The sequence below is a fragment of the Rattus norvegicus genome, chromosome 2 (assembly GCF_036323735.1).
Source record: "Rattus norvegicus strain BN/NHsdMcwi chromosome 2, GRCr8, whole genome shotgun sequence".
Lineage (NCBI taxonomy): Eukaryota > Metazoa > Chordata > Mammalia > Rodentia > Muridae > Rattus > Rattus norvegicus.
The window spans coordinates 40,943,115-40,967,463 of NC_086020.1; the positions used below are offsets into that span (position 1 = coordinate 40,943,115).

Below are 24,349 nucleotides of genomic sequence, written 5' to 3' on the forward strand. Positions count from 1 at the left end.
GAACTGAGGGGCTAGAGGTACAGCACTGTGGCACCCCATCACTCTCTGCAAAGCTCCGTGAGATGTCTATGCACTCCCTGCAAGGACGGTCTGTAAGAACAAGACTTCGTTTTCACCAGGGAATATGGTCACTTCCTGGCAACCGGAAGGCATATATATATCATCTTCCTCTGATGCCACAGCTGCCTTTTGGCAGTCTACCTTATATGCAATGTCCCAGTGCTCACATAAACCTACACTTGCCCATAACAATATGAACTATTGCAAAACTGTGAGTAAGCTTACAATAAAAGAGGCAATTCTGTACCACTGCATAGATTTTACCCTATAACATCACACAGGGTTTATTTCTCTAGGCAATAATTGGACTTCTGATGTCACCAGAGATTCATCTTCACTTCTACTTACTGGCCCGAGTTCTTGACATTTGTAATCTACCTTTAAGAACAGATGTTAAACTAAAAATATTTTAAGAGGGGGTGTCTTCTGAAAGTGGAGATCCTTGTAACAATAAAACCACAGGACAACAAAAACAAAAAACAGACCTCCAAAACCCCACCCCCTCTTGTTATTTCTATATCTGGGTTATGTATCCATATTCAAACAATTGGAAGTCTTTCCAAGAAATATCTCCCGAGTTAAAAGCAGCATTGTTGACACCAGCGAAAAACAGAGGCGGCCGGGACACATGTCCACGGATGGATGGGTGAGTCAACAATGTAGTAGATCTGTGTGATGAGATGAAGTGCAGCCTTAAAAAGCGGGGAATTCTGGCCCAGGCTCCAACACGGGTGAAGTGGGAGGACCGCAGTAAGAGAAATGAGAAGACAAATTACTGCATGGATTCACTTAGAGGAAGCAGCCAAAGCAGTTAAGTGCTAACAACAGATTAGACTGGTATTTACCAGGCAGCGGGGGAAGGAGTTGTTACTTGTTCCATTCTGCAGGCTTGAGAAATTTCTGGTGATCTGCTATAAAGGAACATTAAACTTTTGCACCAAACTGTACACTTGGTACATTTTGTGCTATTCTAAAATGCAGACAGATACTACATATTCACCTTTATGAATACAGGTTTTTGGTAGTGGTAGTGTGTAGTACGGGTCTATATTGAATCTATAGAATTTACCTTATAATTTTCTTTAAAATCACATACCCTCAAAAAGCCTTACAATCTTAGCATTTATTAAACACACAAAGTAATTAGCACCCTAAATTATCATCACCAGTCAGGGAGAGATGACCAGTTTGGCTACTGTGTTTTTGTCTTTGAGGTCCTCTCATTTATACCTGTCTCCGACGCCAAGCAGACAGCAAGCTCTGGGCTCTCATTCTGTTTGCCACAGTATGTACCTCTAGGGCCTAAGGAAGGGCCTGGGACACAGCGCCTAAGCATTTGGAGGATGAACATAGTTGTTTTAAACATTTAGACGCAGTCAGAGTCAGTCAACAACCACGCAATTCAAGTGCAACAAGGTAGATATACCATAAAGGAGGCAGAATCAACTTTCAAAAAACTAATTTTAATCAAAACAAAAATTGTTGATCATTAACAAGTTTATAAAACAGTGATTTAGTTACATAAATAAATTGATATCAGTGTATCAAATCTTACTTTCAACTTCATGAGCATGTTTACATGAGTGAAGAAGTACGACCTTTTTTTTTCTTTTTACCTATTATAATAAATAAAATGGAGCGCATGAAATAGTTCTTCTAAACAAAAATACCTACAAACATACCTCTAGCATGTTTTCTAATGAAGGGAACAAGAGACACGGGACAACTTTTGCACCAAAACATAAAGTTGCTTTAAAAAGCACAAGGTTACAGAACCATCAGCTAAAGTAAAGACACTACACTGTAACCAAGGTTGGTATTTTAATAATATAATGAACAGTTTGGTAGTTAGATCTCCAGTTTGGTTATTTTAAAGCATTAAGACAAGGCAAGATAGAAGGCTGCTTTTGTTTTGAGTAATTCTAGAGAAAATAAAATATATTAAAAAAAAGAGAGAGAGAACTGAAAAGTAGAACAGTCATACCTACACAACTTTCTGTCCTGCACAAAGTCAAAATACCTATGCAGAATAGATATATAATATATATAATGTTATCTGTGCACAAACGTTAGCTTATTAGCTCACTGCAAAGGCGTAATGTATCATGTCAATTGTTCTGGAAAACATTTTGCGTTTTGTGTCAAAAGGATATTTGAGTTTCCTAGGCTGGGAGGCACGAACCCCAGTTCTGGCGTACTGCATGTTCTTAGTGCTAAGGCTGGCTGCTCCGGCTGTGTGTTGCCCCTCTTTATTCCAGTGCCTGTTACAAGCATGTGTGGTGTAGTGGTTGTTGGTGTCTGTGTGTATACATATACATACGTATACAGAAGCTGTATAGATATATATACGTATAGAATCTTCCCGATAGATCTCAGTCCAACTACGCAGGCGGTAGGTGGCTCTGCGTTAACGCCCAGCATGAAGTTCACTGACTGAGCCCACCCCGAAGCAAGGCGCACTTCTAGTCCTTCTGATAGGTTTTTCTCTCCATTTTTTTGTTTTTGTTTAAAACCAAGCTACTGCAGCTTCAAGTATTTTTGCATTACATAGAATATTTTTTATAAATTAGTTAATGTTATATTTTCAATATTCAGACATATACTATAATATATATACAGTACAATAAATGCTCTCATTCTTTTTTTTTTTTAATTTTTTTGGATAAATCCCTGAGAATGTATGTTGACAGTCGCTAAGTTTCCACATGCACAAGCATCGTGTGCCATGCTTCTGGACGAAGAGCACTGCAAAGCCACGTGGGTCAGCCCCTCACTACTAGTACTTGGTTTTGTTGGTCTGTTAAATATGCTGAGAATGTGAGGATGAGTCACAGAGGGGTAAAGCTGAATCCATTCGAGGTACTTATCGCAGGATGGAGGTGTTCTGTTCGGTTTTTAAAGCCATTTCAATTATTTTTTTTTTTTTTGAGGCTGTGAACGTATACAGAAAACAGGAGAGCTATGTGGACTTTGGCCACTTGACAACATATACTCAGTGTAAACCAAACCTTCTCAACCTCTCTCACACAAACCAATAATAATAATAAAAAAAAAAGAATTAAAAACCAAAGAAAGGAAAAGGGAAAAATTTAAAAACACACAAACTTTCACAACATGACAATTTAGTCTGCAAACGCAATATAACTATACACATATAATACCGGTGTGGCTCTGTTCTTTAAGTTAAAAAGGGTACAAAGGCAGGCTCAAGTAAAAACAAACCATCCCTCCCGCCCCCACCCCCTCCCCATTCATACAGGTTCTATCAACCAAACCTCTCCCGAACCAACATCATCAGTTTCTTTTTGCCTTTGTAGATTTGTTTCAGGTTGTCAATAAACTGTGTAAACTGAATGTGTCCATCATGTGCCATCAGGAAGGTCTCTCGGGCCTTGCTGAGGAACTCTATAAACTCGCTGTAGTGCCGAGGACTGATGTGTGTGAGTCGGGAGTGCGTCGTGTTGATATAGGCCCCGATCGTGGCATCCAAGAGCTGCCGCAAGGGGGCTTTGTCCAGTGACATGAGCTTGCCAGAGTTCCTCCTTCCATGAAGTCCCACCATGCCAGGAGTGGTCAGAGTGCACCTGCGCAAAATGTCTGACAGTACCGTTGCGCACTTGACACTCTTGACCACCAGAGGTATTATAGCTGCAAGCTCATTCTTACCCAGGGAGTGACTAAGCGCACAGGCCCACAGCACGTCGTTAATGGCAGGGTGTGTGTCCTGATTATAGCTCAGGTTGAGATGGGTCATGGCCAGCGTCGCCAGCTTGTAGGCCCTCATGGGGTACCCACGGTGCTCCATGTACCGTGCTATTGTAAAGAGCTGTGTGTAGCTCATGCCGGTGGTAGCAGCATCAAGGACAATTTGGTACGCCGTCTCAAAAGCTATGTGATCCTTTTCACAGAGGGTCAGTGCAGAGAGGGCGCAGTTCTGTGGGTCCTTCATGGCGCACTGCAATGCCAGCGTCCGGGCACTGCTGGCCAGCTTCTCCTGCTGGTGGCAGTCCAGGTGGAGGCGGACTATGGTGCTGTTGGACATCACAGTAGTTGCAACAATACTTGTGGCCTCAGTGGGAGTGAACAGTGTAAACCAGCTCTGCATGATGCTGTCCAGGGCATAAACGCCTGCAAGGAACATAAACAAACCCCATTACTGCTAACAGGAAGTCTGGATAAGGCTCTGTTTGCACTTTCACAACTGATGCTCGAACTGGTAACCATCGCAGAACAGGAGCTAGACGGACACCCTGAAGGTACTGTGCCGGGAGTAGCCTTTTAGAATGAGGTTACATGCATTGTTATTCTGTGAAATGCCCGAAAGGAACATGAACTTCCCATAATAAAGAAGCAATCCTCTTGGTGGCTGGTATTTGCACTGCACCGATTGCCATTTCAAACAACAGAATTTTTTTACTAATGAGCACTCGTTCACTGGGGCCTCTTGCCAATTATGTACCACAGAACTGGAGGCCGACAAAATAAAAAGATGGGGCAACCCTCCCACAAACAGGGACTTCATATATGTGGTGTGGTATGTTTAAGTTTAAAATATATACAGCACAAAACTTTAAGACCTACAATCAAGAAACTATCACCCACACTCAGAAGAAACAAAGAGTGAACAGAAGTGGACCCTGTCTGTAACCACCTGTACCCAAGGGCTTACCACACAAGGTGGCTGTCCACCCTGCCACAGCGGCAGGGGAGCGGGCACCTATTCCAAAAGCCCTGTCGCCTCTGTATTGTTTCAGCACCAGAGCACTTTAATAATCGAAAGGGAATTTTCATACTGAGGCCAAGTTTGCGATGGTTGAAATAGCCTGTTACACATGAGGGAAAGAAGAGGAAACAGATTTTACAGTGTTTCCTGTCAGAATCTCAAGGCAGTGTCTTCTCAGTAAGAGATGTGCTTCCTTCCAGGATGCAAATAGGAAGAAAGGCAGCCTAAGCAGCCATGGTCAGCCTGTCTGTGCTATGCACTTTTCTGGGACACAGCAGTTTTTTAAGTCTCGCAAAGGGGAAACCATAGGCTTCAAGGCTGTTGGACAGTCAGGGGATTCTTTTATGGTGGCTACAATTCCTCACACACTTCAAAGTCCATCCGGATCACACAAGGTGATCATCCTCTCCCTCAGAGGAATTAGGTGGCTACAGGAACTTCGTGCAAACTGCTCACTCACTGATTCCCTCCACTTCAAGTGAGAGGCTGGAGCTGCCCCCCAAGACAGTTTAGAGGCTCTGTGCAACTAAGGGTGGGGTCTAGAGAAGAGAGTCCCTGCTATGTGCTAGAGGGCACAGGGATTTCTTATAACGTGAGATGAAATCCTCTCACGAGCACCCATGATGCTTCTGCTCCAAGTTACCCACCTACTTCAGTAGCACATGTCACCAGCCACCGCACCATTTCTCGCCGTCGCCAATTGAGGGTTGACAGTGTCATTCGCATAACCTAGAAGAGCAGGGTAACAAACCGTTTTCAAGGTAATTTTATGTCAGTGGGGAAAATCCCCAATTCATCTCACAGTGTAAACTATTAAGTAGACTCTACTCCCAGGGGCCCAGTAAGCACTTGGATATTAGAGCAAAGATCTATGGTCTGTCTGGAGCTGTCCTTGGCTTTCCCCAGTTGGTCTTGCCCTGACCTGGGAGGCAGGCCGCTTAGTACGTCTGGTGGGTCCATTAGCCACATGTAGCACGTGGCAAAGTCATTCAATGTCTTTTCTTGTGTGAGTCAAAGGATGAGGTTGAAAAATTCAGCCCTTGGCTTTCCTAGCACTAGTATTCTAGGATGATTTCTGAGATTTCTTTTGAATTCATCAAAAGGGGCATGAATGGGTAAAGATTGCTTTAGAACAGTAACTCTGGTTCCTTCTTCAATCTCTGATTGCGACGGTCAAGCAGATCTATGGGAAGAAGCCATCTTTGGCATCACTGCTGATTTCTCCTGCTCCTACATTCTAAGAATTTCCAAGGCAAACTTATTCACCTTCTTATGTTCATAGCATGTCTAGTATCTGAACACCCTAAAGCCTTAGACAGGGCCCATGGAATTTTTTCTTGGGTTCCAGAAAGAATGAGGCAAGGGGTGAGCTTTCAACAATTTGCTGTTCCAATGAGCAGGAGCACAGAGAAATGACATTAATGTTCCTTTCTGCATCACACCTCCAACAATTTATAACAAAATAAGCCAAATAACAAGCATTTATGTTTAAGAAAATAAATTCTGAACTATATTTAAAAGCCATCTCAGCATCTTGGTTTACACAATACCTCATGCTACAGTGGTGCATGCATTTTCCCACTGCATTAAACATTATTAATACATCACTGAAAGGAAGAATCGATAACTTAGAGAACAAGTCAATAATCTAATCAGGGCATTCTAATTCCCATGCTTCGGTAGGGTATAACTACTTTTTAATGAGTGAGAGCACAAATGCTAACATAGGCTTCACAAAGAAAGTGGGAGCAGTTGCTGGTTTGCAGAGTATCCTGTGCCGGAACTCTGAGGACAAGGGAGCATCGCCTGTGTGAAGGACTCCAAATATCCCTGTGCTGCAGCAATCGCAGGCAGGACCAGGCTGGTCGCCCTGTCTTTTACCCAGTTCTCTTGGTGGTATAAAAAGGAGACAGAACCGTCCAATGGAAACATCAATAAAAATTCATGCTGCCTCTAAAAAGTCAGCCCTTACAACTGAGTCTTCCCTGCATGTGCTAGCTTTACTCAGATCTCTGGTTGGAGCTAACTTTCCACTCGTTCACAAAAGAAATAGAAATCTTAAAGCTGTAAGTCAGGAAAAAAATGCTTTTAAGGTTGAGGAACACACATAAGGATTCTAACTGTGAGGTTGCCTTAGCTGGGACTAAAACTGGCTGAGCTGAAGTGACCAGAGCTCTGAAAGGTGGTGCTGTCAAAAAGTCCAACACACTTGGGCTCTAATGAGTCACTAAAAAGCTAAGATGAAAACAGCCCTGTGAGGCTGCTTAGCAGCAAGCTTTGGTGCCCAAGAAGGACCAGCAGTACCTGCAGGCCCAGCTCCAGAGACACTTTCAAAAGAGTGATGTCTGGCAGACTGTCCATGAGAGTTGCTATTTTAAATGCATCTTGGGCAAGCTTGAAGATGTGTGATGAGGAGTGGATGTTTTTCTGGATGGATTCTAATACTGTCTCCAGCCTCCGAACATCGCCTGTAAAGAACAGGGAAAGTCAAATCAAATAGAGTCCAATGTAGGCAAAGCAATGTAGAGAAAAGCCCTGGCAACCATGCCCAGGAGCAAACCCGGAGGACAAAAAACCCAAACACGGGACGAAAAGCCCATGTTCCCTTCCCTGGGAGGCTCATAGCTCACACAGGTGCTATGATTAAGTGTCCCACAGCCACTGCAGGGCACATACATCTCAGCTCCACGTAACGATCGATCGGCCAAGTTAACCCCTCTGCCAGTGACTAAAAGCACTTATAAACTGGAACCAACCGACACGGGGGAACAATAGCTCTTCTAGCTTCTGCGAAGGTATTGTAGTGACTACTTCAAGGACAACAAAACTAGCCAAATCTTTTGTTCTTCTAAATCATAATGGTTTAGTATTTTTAATTGTTGCACAGTAGGTAACATGATATAAATGAAGATGACACCAGGCTCAAATGAGCAGCACCCATTTGCCTCAGGGGTAAAGCATGAAGTTAATATCTTTAAAAACATTCTCTGAGACTTATTTGATAGTACTACTGTGGAGAATTTGATTTAAATACAACGATGATAAAAAGGTTTTCTGGGGGAAAAGGAAAGAGTGCAAACCACTAAAATGATGAGGTTTCTAGACATCACACTACCTTTGGCTGCAGTTAGCATGGTGGATGCCAGCTCACACTGCTGGGATTCAATGTGGCTTAAAGTGAACCAACGAGGGTATCGGTTGGGGACAACTGACGCAATGTGGTGGGGGCGGGAGAGGTCTCCTGTCGGAGCAGTAGATTCCAATACTAGTAACCTGTAATGAGAAAGGAAGGAAGACCATCCTGTCATTATTGGTCCATTACCCTGGCCACAAGAAACCAGCCTCATGGGTGGATGCTTATGGAGATGATCACTGCTTGGGGCCTGAGATGGGGGAACTGTATGGCACTCTTCCTTTGATTCCTAAGCCGCAGCAGTGAAAAAACTGCATGAGATTCAGGAACATTGGACCCAAGAATTATGAAATATGAGCTTTAATCTCCATGAACTATTTTTTAATCTTATCACTCATTAAAAACTAAAACAAGATTAAAATGGATATTTAAGACCATGACTGCAACGAGAGCAGTACATAAAAAGTCTTAACTTGTTAAAAGATAAAGGAAAGGAAAATAAAATGGACTCCTTTTCCTACATTTGTATGTTCTAACGGATGTTTTTTCCTGTGATGTCAGGAATTTGAAGTCAATCTAAGTTTTATCAACCAGAGGCTGAACAGACCTGAACGGGAATTTAGTATGATTCTGACTTCAATCTATGTTGACAATAAACAACTCTTAAAAACAAATCACATCGGTAACTTCTTCCAGAGTAAGTACCAAAGAGATCAGCAGCTTAGTTCTAACTGGAACAATGCCTTAAGAATTATCAACACATTGGCTTTGTCCAGCCCCCTAGTTTAGGGACTGTGAAGTAAGAGCTGGGGACCCCTGAGAGTTAGTGGAGTCAGAGAACAAAGCTCATCCCAGGGCTGCTCAGGCAAGTCAAATGACTCCCTCTGTTTCTATCTAGGGTCAATGAGATTTTACTAGGAAGCACTGCGAGTCCTCAATGGAAGAGTAAGAGAAAGGACTGTAGGAGCTGAAGGGGTTTGCAACCCCACAGGAAGAACAATAATATCAACCAACCAGACACCCCAGAGCTCCCAGGGACTAAACCACCAATCCATGGCTTCAGCTGCATATGTAGCAGAAGATGGCATTGTCGGGCATCAATGGGAGGAGAGGCCCTTGGTCCTATGAAAGCTCATTTCCCCAGTGTAGGGGAATGCCAGGGTGTTGAGGTAGGAGTGGATGGGTGGGAGGGAAAACAACCTCATAGAAGCAGGGGGAGGAGGGATGGGATAGGGAGTTTCTGGAGGGGAAACCGGGAAAGTGGATAACATTTGAAATGTAAATAAAATATCCAATAAAAGAAAAGAAAGAGAGAGGGGTCAGGGGACCATAAGCAAGCAAGCACTACAAAGTAGAGGATTAAGAGGTGAGGATTTCTGCCAGGTTGTTATTCAGCTTTTAAAAGAATTCAAGAATGCTGCTCTCCTTAACCAGAATCTTGCTGGAGTTGTCCTGGGAAGTTGAGAAAGTAAGTGAGGAGCTGTCCTTTCTTGACCCCTCTCTCAGGTGTAAGAAGGGTGGAGCTCCCTCTCCCTTCCTTCCATGTTTCCTGGCATCCTGCAATGACCTGGTGCTTTTCCTATGCCCTGTCCATGAAAGGCCTTCTGCAGGGTACCAGGAGCAGGTAAGAGGGCAGAGGAAGGCAGTTCCCCGAGCCCTGCTGGTACCCCAGGTATCATCAGGACAGCAGATTCCTTTACACATGCCACCATGTCACCCTTCTGCTTTAGCCTGGTAGTAGCAGCAGTACCTGGTGGCATAAGGATATTAAGTTTCCTCTGAGTGGAAGTCCTAGGATTAAAATAAGTATACAGACAACATCTGTCCCCCAGAAGACTTCTAAAATGGTAATGTCAGCTTCTAAAAAATGGGAATTTAAATTCACTTATGAAAGTGGACTCTAAACTATAGACCAATGGGGGGGTTGCTTATGTTAGTTATTGATTTACTTTTTGGCAATTTAAAGATCAACAGAGTATTAGAAGATTCCTCTAGTGAATTACTAATATCTCCTGTGGTCAAAAGTGCATGTAATTCACACACAATCTCTCTCTCTCTCTCTCTCTCTCTCTCTCTCTCTCTCTCTCTCTCTCTCTCACACACACACACACACACACACACACACACATACACACCACGGGGGCGGGGGAGAGAGAGACAGAGACAGAGACACAGAGACAGAGAGAGAGACACAGAGAGATAGAGACAGAGACAGAGAGACAGGAAGGCAGGCTACCTTAACCCTGTACAAATGTAATGGCACAACTGACTAGCACATGTTCTCACACAAACGTAAGGTAGATGTAAGAGTGACTTTGGTGACAGCGGTCATTCTTGGGCAGATTCATGTGCCAATCTTATTTCCATTACAGACAAGGATGAAAGTTTCTTCTCATGGAATCAAACATTCTGAAGCTTTTAGATCTACACAGGGCTTGGCTTTAAATCTATTATTATAATATATAATATGAACTTTCCACTAAAAACACAAGAGTGATTTATTATTTAAGAGAGTAAAAGGGAAAAGGCTAAAGCTTTAAGAATGGCAGCTGTTCCCTTCAGGCTGTTCAAGTTGAATAGGTTACATACAAGATTTAAAAGCAGGCTCTTAAGAACACATCAAAAAGTATCAACCTTGAGCAAATTCATGATAAAAGCAATTATTTGGTGAATTAATTTTTCAACGGAAGTGAGAAGAAGCAAGTGAGCTGGCAGAGACTATTTTCACTGCCATGACCAAAAATACTGAGGAGGGGACAGGAGCAGTGGAGCTAACAGAGCAGAGCCTGAGGGATGCCTGGCTTGGACTCCTTTAACATGGCACACGCCGCCTGGCTCCCAGCTGTGCACCGCTGCGTCCTAGTAACACAGGCCTTCCTGGACTGAAGGTGCCATGTGGGCTCTCACTGTCAGACTCGCTCTAGGGCTTTCCTTATTTTACTCCCAAATTCTAACACTAAGAGAAGAGGTGGGATGGCCATAGTCTAACGGCAGCTAAGAAAAGGATGCTCCCCTTACAGCAAAATTGAAACACAGCCAACACATTGCCTCAGAACAATCCAGGGAGCAAGTAAACGATATCTTTAGCTTCTCTGTTGCCTGTAAGAGACATGACTGGGTATGATGTCAGCTAAGAATCATTTCTCCCAGCAGGGAAGGCGAACTGCCTTGCAGGGCTGGGCTGGGGATACGTACCGCATTGCTCTCAGTGCAATTTTGTATGCTAATTCAGCATCATGAGGTAGGAGAGAGGTGAAGAGATACTTGGCAAATGTGTGCATTGGAACACTCTCCCGATGGATTATTTCACCTAAGCCACTGTATGGGCCAGCTGTGGAAGAGAACATATAGAGTTTACATCCAAAAGAACAGACTAGTAGCCCCTATGAACTGTTATTTAAAATTCTTTGTGCAAATTTACACTAATAGAGTTAAGAATTTGAACTAAGTAACAGTAAAAAAAAAAACAAAAACAACAACAACAACAACAAAAAAACAAAACAAAATGAAAAAAACCTTAGTCAAAAGGCTCCTGAGGACACAGTAACCAATGTAGGCTTTAAGTCACCAACAGTCCCTCAAGTGTTCTACTGCTAAAACAGGAACCAGGGACCCAAGGAGCAGAGCTCACACAACAAGGACCTCCCATAAAGAGGCCCTCGGAAGCACACTCTGCAGAACTTGTGTTAACCGAGGAGCCACATATGGAAATGCACAGAATACTGCTTAGCGTTGGCCCTGAGTCTTGACTGACAGACAGGCCACATCCAGAAGAGAGCTCAGTCTCACATCTGGGAGGATGCTGAGGCCTCAGCTCAGCGTCAGTATGCTACTGTTTCTCATAAGCACAAACAGTAATTCCATAAAGTGATTAATAAGTTGCTCATTTGGTATTCACTATAAGCAAAAGAGAAACATTAAAATAATGAAAATGTACTCTTCTGGGCTCCAGCAGGCCAATTTTGAAAGCAAAATCACATTTAAGCTGTCAAAACTCATTTCTTAGTAAATTCTGACAGGTGCGGTGGCAGCACTGGTCCCCTGTGAGCTCCTCAAATGCTTCTCTCAGAGGAAGTTCAGGCCTCAGCTTTGAAAGGAGACCACAGTGGTTAGCACTTAGGTGTTCCGAGGTTTGGTTACTGTAAAGTGTTTAATAAATTGGTTTCCATGTCACCTTTGGGTAACATTTGTTTCATGATTTTTAAAATTATGAGCCATGACACTACTGCTACTGCTCAGAGAACACAACACATTTGTTTTCCGTTAAAAAAAAAAAAACACTCTGGGAAAGAATTTAGAATTCAAGAAATGCAGTTCAGAAGAAATAGGGATACACGTTTATTGAACTCAGTTTTGGGTAGGAGCATGGTATATTCTAGATCATTCTAGAATGACCTAAAAGTTTTTCTGTGATTCAATTTTCAGGTTAGTATTTTTTTTAAGTTATTCTCTATTTAAATATTTTGAAAATCATAGACAATTCATATTTTAGCCTTAACTATAATCCATGATGACTTTCTAACTGCGCCAAATCTACTAATCTCCGTAAGGCATTTCAGAGTACTTAGTAAAACAGTATTTGTGAGAAGCAGATACGGTGTTATATAGTTACCCTTTGCTCACAAAGTAAGTTGCATTACTGAAGTTGCTGTGATGAACTAAATGCTTATGAATCTCCAAACTCAGACAGTGGAAGGCCTGGCACAATGTGAACACATTTTCAGACACACGCTATCAAAGAATTACACTTACATGAGGTTCTACTGCAGCGCCCCAAAATGACGGGACTAGTGCCTTTTTACTCTGCCATAAATTCTTCAAGCTACAATAATGGCCAGCCTGGCAAAATACACCCACAAGTGGTACAATCCTGGTAGAGCTGCCGTGGAGTAAACAACCAGTTTCTGACTAGATTTAACCTTCTCTACAAGTCAACCCTATCCTGGGTCTAAGAACCAGGCCTGTGCAAGTCACAGGCCTCCAGGGAGAGCCGACCATCACTTGCCTGAGTGAGTCTAGGATTAATTGACTTCTAGTGACCTATCATTACAACCACAGACTAGTGAATCATTCAGCCCTCACCACAGACGTTTCTTTTTTTAAGTAAATGGCAATTAACCATGACCCACGACTGGCCGGAGTGGAGAGAGTAAAGGGCTGGAATGACCAGCCCTAAATGGGGCATGTATCTCACACCTCTTCCTGCCAGGGATTAGCAGCCACTGTGGAAGTGGAAGCAGAGAGGCTGTGACAACTGTCAAGAATTAGCCTTCTGGCAACAGCAGTGCAGTTGGACACGGGAACTCACAGCAGCTACGCTGGCAGGCATAAGAACTTGGGGAGTTAGAGCCAGATAGAATTCCAGCATGGCATAGGGGAAGAGAAGGGTAGTACTCAGTCCTACCCCAGCCAAAAGCTACTAGCAACTCATAGCTGCCGGAAGAGGTAGAGTCTCGTTTCTCTCAGAGTATGGCTCCCGGTAGGCTCACCACGCTGCAGTGGAACGTCATACGCTCACAGTACAAAGCGGACCTGAGTTTTCTTTTAAGAGGACACAGAGTTGGGTGGGTGGGGAAAAGTGGGGCAGGGACCTGGGAAGGAGGAGAGTTGAAGGAGGAGAGTGAGGAGAACTAACTTTTAGAAGGGGAGTGGGGAGGGGGGAGGAAGGATGCCAAATGGCTTGCTCTATCTCTGTCAGGTAAGGACAGGAAGAGAGCCTTCTTGAGGAGCAGAATTAGGCAACCCCTTGGTCTTAGGTTTCAGTTTCTACGAATTCTCAAACACTGTGAGAAATAAAAACCTACTAGCTATACCACCTGGCTATCACACAATGGTACAGCACCCAGGCGACTGAATCCTCTGGCCCCACTTTACTGCAGGACAAATTACAGCAATCCATATTGCGGACTACCCTTCTTCTTCACTCTTTCTCCAATCCCTCTCAAAGGTTCCCTTTAAACCACTACATTTTCTTTTTGTTATTCAGACAAAGTCAGACTGAATAGTCAATAAGTTAAACATCATGCATCAGGTAGTACACAATTACTTTTAGATTAATAATAACTGTAATCTCTGAATTCAAGCGTACTAAATAACAAAGCACCATATCTGGCACAAAGTTTTCCCAGAGGTACTTCTCTAGCGAGTAACTAGGCCACCAGTGCCATGGCCAGTGGAGAGTCACGCTCAGTCACGCTCAGCAACAGTAGCTACTGTTCCCTCTTCACAGTGTCAGGCCTGCAGGAAGTCCCTGATTCCTAAAGAGACTACGAATGCATGGAGAACTGCAGGAGCTCATGTGGTCAACTCACTAATGGAGCTGGTTCTCTTTAGTATTTACAGAAGTGGCCCCAGCCTCCTGTCACTGCCCTACTCCTGTACCCACTACCCCTAGGCTCTAAAGGGCCAGAGAAAGGGGGAGGCACAGAAGGTCAGAGTCCTTCCTTAGACGGAGCTTTTATTTAAAAAAAAAAAAAAGTTGAAGAGTAAATTAATTGAAAACTAAGAGGTTAAAAAAAAAAAAGTCCCCCAAACCATTAATAACAGACAGAGAGAGATACAGTTAAAAGAAAAGGGTAAATGATAAAGATACCACACACTAACTATCAGCTTTGACAAATCCCATGTCCTCTTGCAGAACTTCAGTACAATGGCAATCAAAAGTCGGGATAAACATGACCACACTGAAAAGACACTGTGGCCAATGATGCTGCTTAGATATCAAAAGGGATTATGTGGAAGGAAACTGAAAAATAAAAGAAGTGATTAAATAATCAGGATTAGTCTTAAAAATAGCCAGGACAGGCCTTTTATCTTTATATATTAATAAATAAACAACAGTCGACACTAAAAAAGTTTAAAATGGGACCCCCCCAAAAAAATGAAGAATCATATTAAGGCTTGCCTTAAGAACATTTCCCTTTCAAAATGTATAAATGTATAATATATTTGGAAAGAATATAATCTTGCAAATAGATCCAAGTTTTGTAAAAATTAAAAGAGGTTTTAAATTGGTGTTTGCTCTGCAGCAGTCCATGATATAAAATGTGAACACAGTTTACCACCAACCACAGAAAAATCCCAGGATCACAGCTCACATCTCAAAAAGACTTCTAGCTATAAGACAACGACATTTGCACACACTAAGTTATACTAATTACATTTCTGAATGCCAGCCAAAATGTAAGTTTAGGACCATCAAACCTAGATCTTACAAAATCAAGAAAATCCCCCATTGCTTCAGGTCGTCTCTGAAGCCTTTTTCCTCAGCGAACCTATGCCTACTGAACCTCGTGACATTATTAAAGAAGAGTAGTAACCACTCCTGCAGCTCCCAGTTCTTTGTTGGCGATTGAACACGGCACTGCAAGGCCAGACATTGTGAGAGCCAATACATCCACAGGAATGCCAATCACTTTCTACTTTATCTATACTTGCTCAAGCAAATAGGAACACGGGTACCAAGAACATCTCACTAAGTATCAATGCTACATTTATCTCAGGAGCCACGCAGCTTAAATAAAAATAGCCCATTATAAAGCAAGTGACCTTAAATGGGGCTGATTTCAAACAAGCTACCCTATATGACAAGCTAAACCAATGTATCAAGACCTGGACATGTATATTTTAAGTTGGTTGACGGGTTTCCTAGTGAGCTTGTCTCAGGTGGTCTGTGGATCTATCCTACCACATCTAATGTATCCACACCGAGCTCTTAACGGAACAAAGATCAGCACATAAACCACACCCCTTTAGCACCCCATTACCTTCCAATAGGAAGACTGCTTGCTTGCGAAAAATCTTCACCAGTGTGTCATCCAATTCGATTTCCTGAAGCTTAGAAATAAGCTGCTCCTCATTCCGGCAAACCTTCTCTTGTGTGTACAGCCCGTCAGGCATGATTCGCTGCTGCCCCAGGCCTATCAGGGCTACCTCTACAGCCAGTGTTACATAGGACTCCCCTTCTTCTAAGAACTTGTGTGCAGGCAGATGGTGGTACTCCAGGGATTTGCACTGTCCCACGTTGTCTATAAAATGCCACAAAGAGAGTACTTAAGTTACATTTGCTACTGACAGGCACAAATTACATGCTCTAATCAGTACTGGTGACTGAACTCACTTAACTCGGAGAAAGTCAGAACACCCAATTTTTATGTTAGAATGCAAAGCTTTCTAGTGTATTTTAAACTGTGACTATGGATGATAGAGTGTATGTTTTGTGGGATTAGGATTTGTGGGGTACTAAGGACCTTAAAGAGTGGAAAACGATTTTAAACAAAAATAAAATTCCATGCCATCAGAGTTATAAGACTCATTATATTGTATAACTAATATATGCTAATAATAAGTCAATGTTAAAAAAATTACATGACTATAATGGTATACTTTAAGATGTGCGTGAACAGGGGTTGGGGATTTAGCTCAGTGGTAGAGCGCTTGCCTAGGAAGCGAAAGGCCTTGGGTTCGGTCCCCAACTCCGAAAAAAAGAACCAAAAAAAAAAAAAAAAAGATGTGCGTGAACAATGTTTTCATACTTTTTTCTGTAATACTAACATTTCTAGTGATGAGTACAGAATACAGCGTGTGCAACTCAGGGTCTTTTTGTTATCCCAGGTCAGTCAATGCCAGAGAAGCATTCTCTTGTCTCAGTTCAGGAGTGTCAATGTGAAATTTAATTCAGTCGCAAAGGGTATTCGGACTCCCACCTGTCACCCTCCCCACACAACTCGGGTCACCTGCAACTCAGGAAGGCAACCGCTGAGGGCGACACTGAGACAGACAAAATGTCAAACTTGTTTCATCTCATCCTGGCACTAACAAAAGGACAGTCCTTACCCTTCCTCAGCTCTGCCTTAGGTAAGCTTTTGAGGGATGATTCTGAATTTCCAAGACTGAAGAGAAATCTCTGTTATGGAATGTATGGTGTCAAACATTTGAAAGGTATTTGCTAGTTCCCAAAATTAGTCTCAAAATATTTAAGTCATTTTTCATGCAAAGACAACTTTGAAAAGCAACTAAATATTCTAGTCCTGAAAGCTATGGTGTATAGCCGTATTTATTTCTTTATCATAATCAAGGTTGAACACATATAAATGTTATTAAATTCTTTTGTTTACTTTCCCCCCCATTAAATTCTTAATATAGGATCATGTGCCAGAAGAGTTCAGGTCACTGACAAATACTGCCAGATGTTGATTCTGAAGATGCTGCCATGGGGGAGGCCCACCTGAGGCTTGAGTGCCTATTTCCTAGCGCTTACTATCACTAACCCACAGATCCTGTTAACTACATGGCTTCATACAACATACCAAGGGCTGGAGAGATGGCTCCTGACTGTTCTTCCAAAGGACCTGGGTTCAAGTATAAGCTCCCACAAGGCAGCCCACCACTGTCTATAACTCCAGTTCCAGGGGATCCGACACTATTATTCGTGTGTGTGTGTGTGTGTGTGTGTGTGTGTTTGTGTGTGTGTATGTATATGTATATGTATATGTATATATATACAAAATACCAATATACATAAAGTAAAAAGAAATATATCATTTAAAATATATACTATAAAGAAAGACAAGGACTAACATCATTTGGGTTTAGAAAAGAGAAGGAACAAACAAATGCCAATGACTTTACCTGTACAATCTGAGAACCCAGAGAAGGCCTCATCGTCAGTGTGGCAAGCTTCCATGAGGCTACTGAAGAGAGTGCCCACGGGGTCAAGGGGGTGTCCAACCCAGCCTTCCAGATTGGTTACTGAGGTTACGCTTTTATGGGGCAGCTCTGTTTAAAAAAGAAATGGAGAAATGGAGAGACGGAGGTGACGGGAGAGCAATATGGGTGATACAGATTGATTTAATAGCAGCACTCTGAACAGTTAGTCATTAATTCAGATGGAAAGGTCCTTATTAGTTAAAAAATCTATCAGCTGGAAGGTACTACAATGTCCACTTGATGAGTTGTAAAGGTTCATCTGTCAATCAATCTAAATGGCACTCAAGTCCAAGAATGGCTCCCCTCATCTGTGTAACTCATGTGCCCGACACCATGTGCTAACATTCACAGGACTGTCCTCCTGCTGGAGAGACAGGGGCTCATCCTGCTACCTCTGTGCCCTTGCACAATCAGCAGAGATGAGGAGATACATCTTCACATGGCCACCGTACCAGCACTCACTGGGTCATCACGATGAGAAGTGGAGCAATGACGCTCTGGGTTTGACACCAACCCTCATGCCAGCCCTGTTCAATCACTTCACAGTGGCTCTCCTTTCCGGGAGACCGGTTAAGAGTGGACCTTCAGCAAGAGTGAGCTATAGCTCAAGTTAGATTTTGACAAAAAATTTCTTTTTTCATTTTCTTTACAGAATGTTAGCTCTCTTGTGTGGGAAAGTGCTGAGAAGAAACCCTGCAAATGTTTTACAGTATGATCTACTATAAAATGCTATTTAAAGCTGCTTACCAAAATAATAAAACAGCATCTCTTTCTTAAAAGAAAATAAAATCTAGTTATCTGAAGCATAGATTAACAAACTGACTCATAGTCAGCCAAAGCCTCATCCATGAATTTACCATTTCTTTGGAAGCCTTCTGATTTTACATCACTAACTCTTAGTGCATGAGAACAGCACATGAAATCTTATTCAAGCTGCACTCTAGAGTCCTCAGAAAGGTCATCATTCCCTTGGTTTTGGCCACTGGCTTTCACATGTGTAACAAGTACAAGATGAGAAGCAACAGCCACACTCTCTGGTTCGGCTAACTCTGGATGCTTGGTTTAGAAATTGTATATGGTTAGGAGAACTGTGCAGACAAATCTACAGGCAGGAGAGAGATTTCTAAGAAACAAACTTTTAAAGAGAGGGAGAGGTTATTTTCTTTCAGAATCAGAAAGCTGACAAGTAACACCAAGGGAACTGAAATACTCAGACACTACATTCACTAACCTCGGTCCATTTACAAGTAACTGTAAGCAACACCTAATATTAAGGTCCATTCTAATATTAGAATAAACAACAGCAAATCAGGGACAGATACACAGTCCTAACAACACTCAAGAACTGCCAGAAACAAGTTTCATCACTTGCAGGATGATACAGAATGTGTCTGAGATGGCCCAGGCCTGGGCTATAGCACACCTGACTCTGAGGCAAATCGCACTGGTCAAACCCAATGTGATTTCTTTCTTTCTTTCCTTCCTTCCTTCCTTCCTTCCTTCCTTCCTTCCTTTCTGTGTTTTGCCCCCGCCCCGCTGCTCCCCTCCCCACTGCCGGTCCCCAACGTGATTTCTTTAACATTTTTACTTTTTGTTTCTTAAATGGAACAATTTTACAAAACAGAATTTAAAACTAAAATTCCTCAGAAAAATTTACATGGTTTCTAGGATCATCCAGAACCAATTCTTTTGACATTAAACGAAGTTCTGTGCATCCTCTTAGTTTGAAAGCTATCCTTTATACAGTTCAGAAGCAAATACCTGGACCAGACACAATCCACGTGTTTAGAGGAAGTGGATTTCAGAGACGCTGTCTACAGGGTCTAGCAGTAATGCATTTCAGGAGAATGAGCAGAGTCGTTGCATATCGAGGCCACTGACATCCAGTCTGATCTGCACTGCCCTTTCTGTGGTTCAAACTGTAACTCTGGAATTCTTTGCACAGTGACTGACAGTGCCAGCCTACACACACCAGTAGTTTCACCATACAGGAAATTGAAAGTTAGAGCCAGCACTTGCTAACCTCCAGCTTATTCCAACAACTTTTCATTATTATCTGTATTCAAGGCATGTCTAAGGATCAATGGATTAAAAACACAACTAATAATAAGAGCCAACAGTAAATATAACTGTAACTGTTCATAATTTAAAAAAAAATTAGAGCAAAGCAAGTCACCCCAAGAAACATTTGCTTACAGGAGGAACGAGTGTGCAACTAGGAAAAGCAGATGTGTCTATCTCCCTCTCAATCCGCAAGCTGAGAGCCACTAACAGCCTTTGTTGTCACTACTATGATGCTTATTCAAAATGAGAAGACTAATCAACTAATAAACTGAGGTAAAGACAAGTTAAGGTGTCCTGTCAGTTGATAGCTCATCAAATGTCATTTGTAGACCTTGAGAAACCAACCAACCAGCCAACACACCAAACAGGGATTTCTCTTCCGATCACTTTCAACAAGTAACAAGTCCTCAAACACAGATTACTATGGCTATAAAAATATAGAATGCCAGGCCTTGCTTCAGACTTTCTAGGAATTAGTTGGTTGATCTTAGTACTCTTAAAGACAGCCCACCTCCACCCCATGTTGAGACCGGCTGTACAGAAGAGGGACCTCAGAAACAGACAGTAGTCATCAGCTAAGGGTGCCACCCGAGACATGCTGCTGGGATTTAAGGATGGGCAGCTGCTGTAGAATTCTTAAGAGTTTGAACTAAAACACTAAGATGATGTCTGGCTTCCATTTTAGATGATCCAGACAGATCATCAGCTGTTCAAAAAATAAAAATCACCTTAAAAAATTAGGATTTTTTTTCTACTTTTAACATTCAACCAAAACCAAAAGATTTTATCATTATAGATATGTTATCAAATTAAATTTTTTCATGTGTCTTTAGCTTATGGGTATCTGATATGTACGGTGGCATACCACGAGTGTCTTATATCAAACATTTTTAGAGTGGTGAATAAAACCATTTCTATGGTTGTGCTTTCAAAACCCCATCATCTCTTCCAGCAGAACGTGAAACCAAGTTCCATCCTCACCCAGAAGCCCATGCCAACAGAGACCATCTCTTTCATAATCACCTTTTTTTTGAGTCCGGAACATTTCCAACTGCTTCTGCTGCTGTCGTCGTAATGTGTTCACAATAGCTATCGCTAGTCTCAGGGCTTCTCTGGGGTACCCGTGAGAACGTAATGCATCCACTCTTGCACAGGCTGTAGGAACGTGTTCTACAAACAGAAACCCAGAAATGGGGTAAAGTGGCTGCTGTCAGATCCATCCATAAAAGCAGGCTGCTACAGTAGATGTTTCTCCCCAAGTGCCACAGAAGAAGATATAGGAAACCTGTTTTGAACTTGGATCTGAATGGAAATTTCAGACCCCTGTGCCAAGCATTCATCTGTCGCCCATTGAATACCTCGGTTCTCTACCTCCCACTCTAATAATGCTATAGAAACTAAACAAAGGAGTAAGTCATGGAAATGTTTTTCCAGTTTGGCCACTTACCATGCCAGAGGGGCCACCCCCGGGAGTCAAAGAGGGAGTTTTCAGTGTCGTCATGGTAACAGTAGTTGGTGTACAGGTCACTGCTGATAATGTGCTGCAAGTGGCTGTCCTGCCAGTGGAGGTCACAGGCCTCGATGGCTCTGGTGAACACTGTCCGATGAGGCCTGTTCGATGAATCTGTTTTTTCCACAATTCAGAAAGCCGTGTCAGCTATTATTCACATGTGAATAAATCAGTCATACCATTCTGCGGCCAGATGTTCATGAACACACCCACACACACTGTCCTGCACCCGCTAAGAGAAGGGTGGAGGGTGAATGAACAGCCTCACATCCTAAGTGCTAGAAGGCAGTGAGCCTAAAGTTTCCAGTCATTTACTTGCTTTATCAAACGCAAACACTCTGCGGCCATTAAAGCTATGGTTAAAGGCATCCTGCAAAAAGAATTGTCATGTCTAGTCTCCAGCCAAATATACGCAAAAGAGGCACTTGGCTTTAAAATATTAAAAAAAAAAATCACAGGAAAACTCACTGCTCCCTACTTCTGAGGTGCTGTGTTGGGCTGCCCCTGATGGGATCCACAGCTCTCACAAACACTATGCAAGAGATGCGACACCAGCCATGGAACCTTACAGGAGGATGCAGTCAGCCTTCAAAATATGCGTAAGGGTTGTGCTTTTGGTTGTATTTTTTAACTATATTGTGCGGTTTTGCACAATTAAAACTATTATGCTTCTTGGGATATAATGATGAAATGCCACTTTATATCCCAAAGGGCATAAATGCATCTGGTTAACAGTTCACAAAGCCACACAACATAGCTACAAAACAAACCAGCGCACTTACCTTGCCCTACAGGCTGTCTCCTGACTCCTGGGCAGGTTCCATGACTGGTGTGATGTCCCCAGCATAGTGTATGCCGGGGCATCACAAGAGAGCAGAAGCATACAGTCCGAAGGGGGTTCAAGGTTCAGGACCTGACGAAGAAAAGAAATGTTTGGGGAATAAAGGATATTCTCACCTCAGCTCCTTGGATTATTCAACTCCTAAAGAGACTACAGGAACTCCCGCCCCTTGGGCCCCAACGCCAAACATACCTTCAACTGTGGCACAAGCCTGCACTGAACCGTTTCACTTTCGTATACTTAACTGTGCTCAAGGATAGCCCCCTTCGTTGCTCTCTAAGACTCAACTAAATAAGATGCAAAATGAGGAGCTTCCTTTACGGCAAGGTTTTAACTTCCAGTCCCTGGACCTCTATCTGAGCAGACAAAAGGCAAACTATACACAGGGGCTGCAGCCATGCTGACAAGATCAGCCTGGTGGACCCATCTACCTGGGCTCTGTCCTGCTGAGGGAACTAAGCCATGACTTGTCACAGTCTGGCACACAAGCACTGCCAAGAGTCAAACACACCTTTACTACAGGATTAGCCAATGCAGCCATTTGCAATGGCTGTTGGTAAGTTCACAAAGACACCACACTTCAGAGTGGTCTCATATCAACTTAGTGATCCGTATCTAGAGGGAAGACATACTGAAGTGCACACATGACAGATACAGAGGTGCAGGTGACTATCTGCTGTGACTCCTGGCCAGGATCCTTGCTAGCAGCAGATGGATAACCATTCTGTAAAACTAGAGGGATGGATCCAACGTTTAACTGCCTTTTGTCAATCAGGATAAATGTGCTACTCCCAGGAGGGAAAAAATTTTACAACCTCTCCTAGTTAAATATCCAAAAATTCAAGTTTCCTTGAATTTTTATAATTTTTAAAAGAATTTTAAGGAATTTTCCTAGGTATTTTAAAGTGGTCTTAGTATTTGTTTTCTTTACTTCAAGTTGCAAGGTAAAACTTAAAACTGAAGAGACTACAAAATGGCAACCTGCTATTATACATGCTGTGACCGTGAGTTAGTGTTCAAGTACTGATGTGGCTCTCTGACTATGACAGTAATCCAAGCATGTGCTATGGTTTCGTTAGAGAATGAAAGGAACTGTCACTGTTTCGTCGCAGTACAGAGAGAAGTAGAGAACACACACTGGTTTGCTCCAAGATACCAACAGAACCGAGAGTCACCAAAAAAGGCTAAACTTTCACAAAATTGTATTTAAATGACCATGATGAGCACAAAAATAGATATACACAAACTCTTAAGTATTTAAAAAATAGCATATAACAAAAAAATGGGAAAATTGGGAAAGTAAAAGGTGAATTCTTATTTTTTAAAACAAAAAACAAAAAAGACAGGCAGGCAGGCTTTCACTCTATAATCTTAAAAAGCCCTCCTGAAAGAGAAGGATCCAGATGTTGTTCACTAAGCTTAACTAATCCCCCAGCCATGGTGGGCGTCCGAAGGCCTGTGTGTGCACTCTTAACTCCCAGACGCACAGTGAGCTCCGTGTGATGCCTCAGCTACTAGGTTGAGCCCGTCAGTGCCCAGGCTCTCCTCTAGAGAGAACAGCGAGGTGGTGGTTCCAGGTGCGAGCAACTACACGCTCGGCAGGTATGGTAGCCACCACCCCTTGGAAGCAATGGTTCTTCTCACAACCCCTCAGAAAGGACTGAGTGTCTGTTAAAAAGCAGGTACCCTTAGGCACAAAAGTCACGGCACTGCCTTTGGACTAAATGCAGACATGGCTTTACCCTGCCAAAGTCAAACAGTAACGGAAACGAGCTGTTGCCCTGGTTTGTCCTGAAAGCTAGATCATTTTTTCTTCTTATATTTTGGTGTTTTACCTCCTTGTGTGCCTATGTACTGTGCACAGGCCTGGTACCACGAAGCCAGCAGAGGGCATTAGATCCCATAGAACTAGAGTAACACATGGTTGCAAGTTACTATGTGAGTGCTGGGCACCAAAGGCATGTCCTCTGAAAGAGCACTGCTCTTAAACACTGAGCCATCTCTCCAGCTGCCATCCAGTATCTACAGAATTTTCATATTAAATCAAAAGTAACATCAGAACCAGAAAGTCAAATGTAAAACTGTAGGATGTCAAAGTGACAGTCTCCCCAAAATAGCAGCAACCAAAACTCAGAAAACCTCCAATTATAAAAACAGAAGATTAAAGATATCACGTAGGTAGACATCAAAGAACACTTCTCTAGCAATGAAAGAATAAACGTTGACCAATTAAACTCGACAACTTAGAAAAAAAAATGGAGATCTGAGGGCTACATTTAATTATTAAGTAACATCGTCATGAACATGTTA

The 24,349-nt window shown here is 42.6% G+C and overlaps 1 protein-coding gene across 4 annotated transcripts in view; it reads right to left on the reverse strand.

Annotated features, from left to right (window-relative positions):
- Window positions 1–1,502: 1,502 nt before the first annotated feature.
- Zswim6 (zinc finger, SWIM-type containing 6) overlaps window positions 1,503–24,349 on the reverse strand; it is a 167,724-nt gene continuing 144,877 nt past the window's right edge. For 2 of the 4 annotated variants that reach the window (XM_039103499.2, XM_063282687.1), the window contains exons 6-14: window positions 21,136–21,312; window positions 20,712–20,858; window positions 17,547–17,693; window positions 15,683–15,943; window positions 11,112–11,247; window positions 7,899–8,056; window positions 7,088–7,251; window positions 5,431–5,512; window positions 1,503–4,188 (exon numbers count right to left, since the gene is read on the reverse strand). In XM_039103499.2, coding sequence (XP_038959427.2) covers window positions 3,326–4,188; window positions 5,431–5,512; window positions 7,088–7,251; window positions 7,899–8,056; window positions 11,112–11,247; window positions 15,683–15,943; window positions 17,547–17,693; window positions 20,712–20,858; window positions 21,136–21,312 — 2,135 coding nt within the window. In that variant the 3' untranslated portion in view covers window positions 1,503–3,325. Of the gene's footprint in view, window positions 4,189–5,430; window positions 5,513–7,087; window positions 7,252–7,898; window positions 8,057–11,111; window positions 11,248–14,519; window positions 14,662–15,682; window positions 15,944–17,546; window positions 17,694–20,711; window positions 20,859–21,135; window positions 21,313–21,980; window positions 22,112–24,349 lie in introns of those variants that run through there. The other 2 variants (XM_063282688.1, XR_010063737.1) reach the window with 2 other exon arrangements.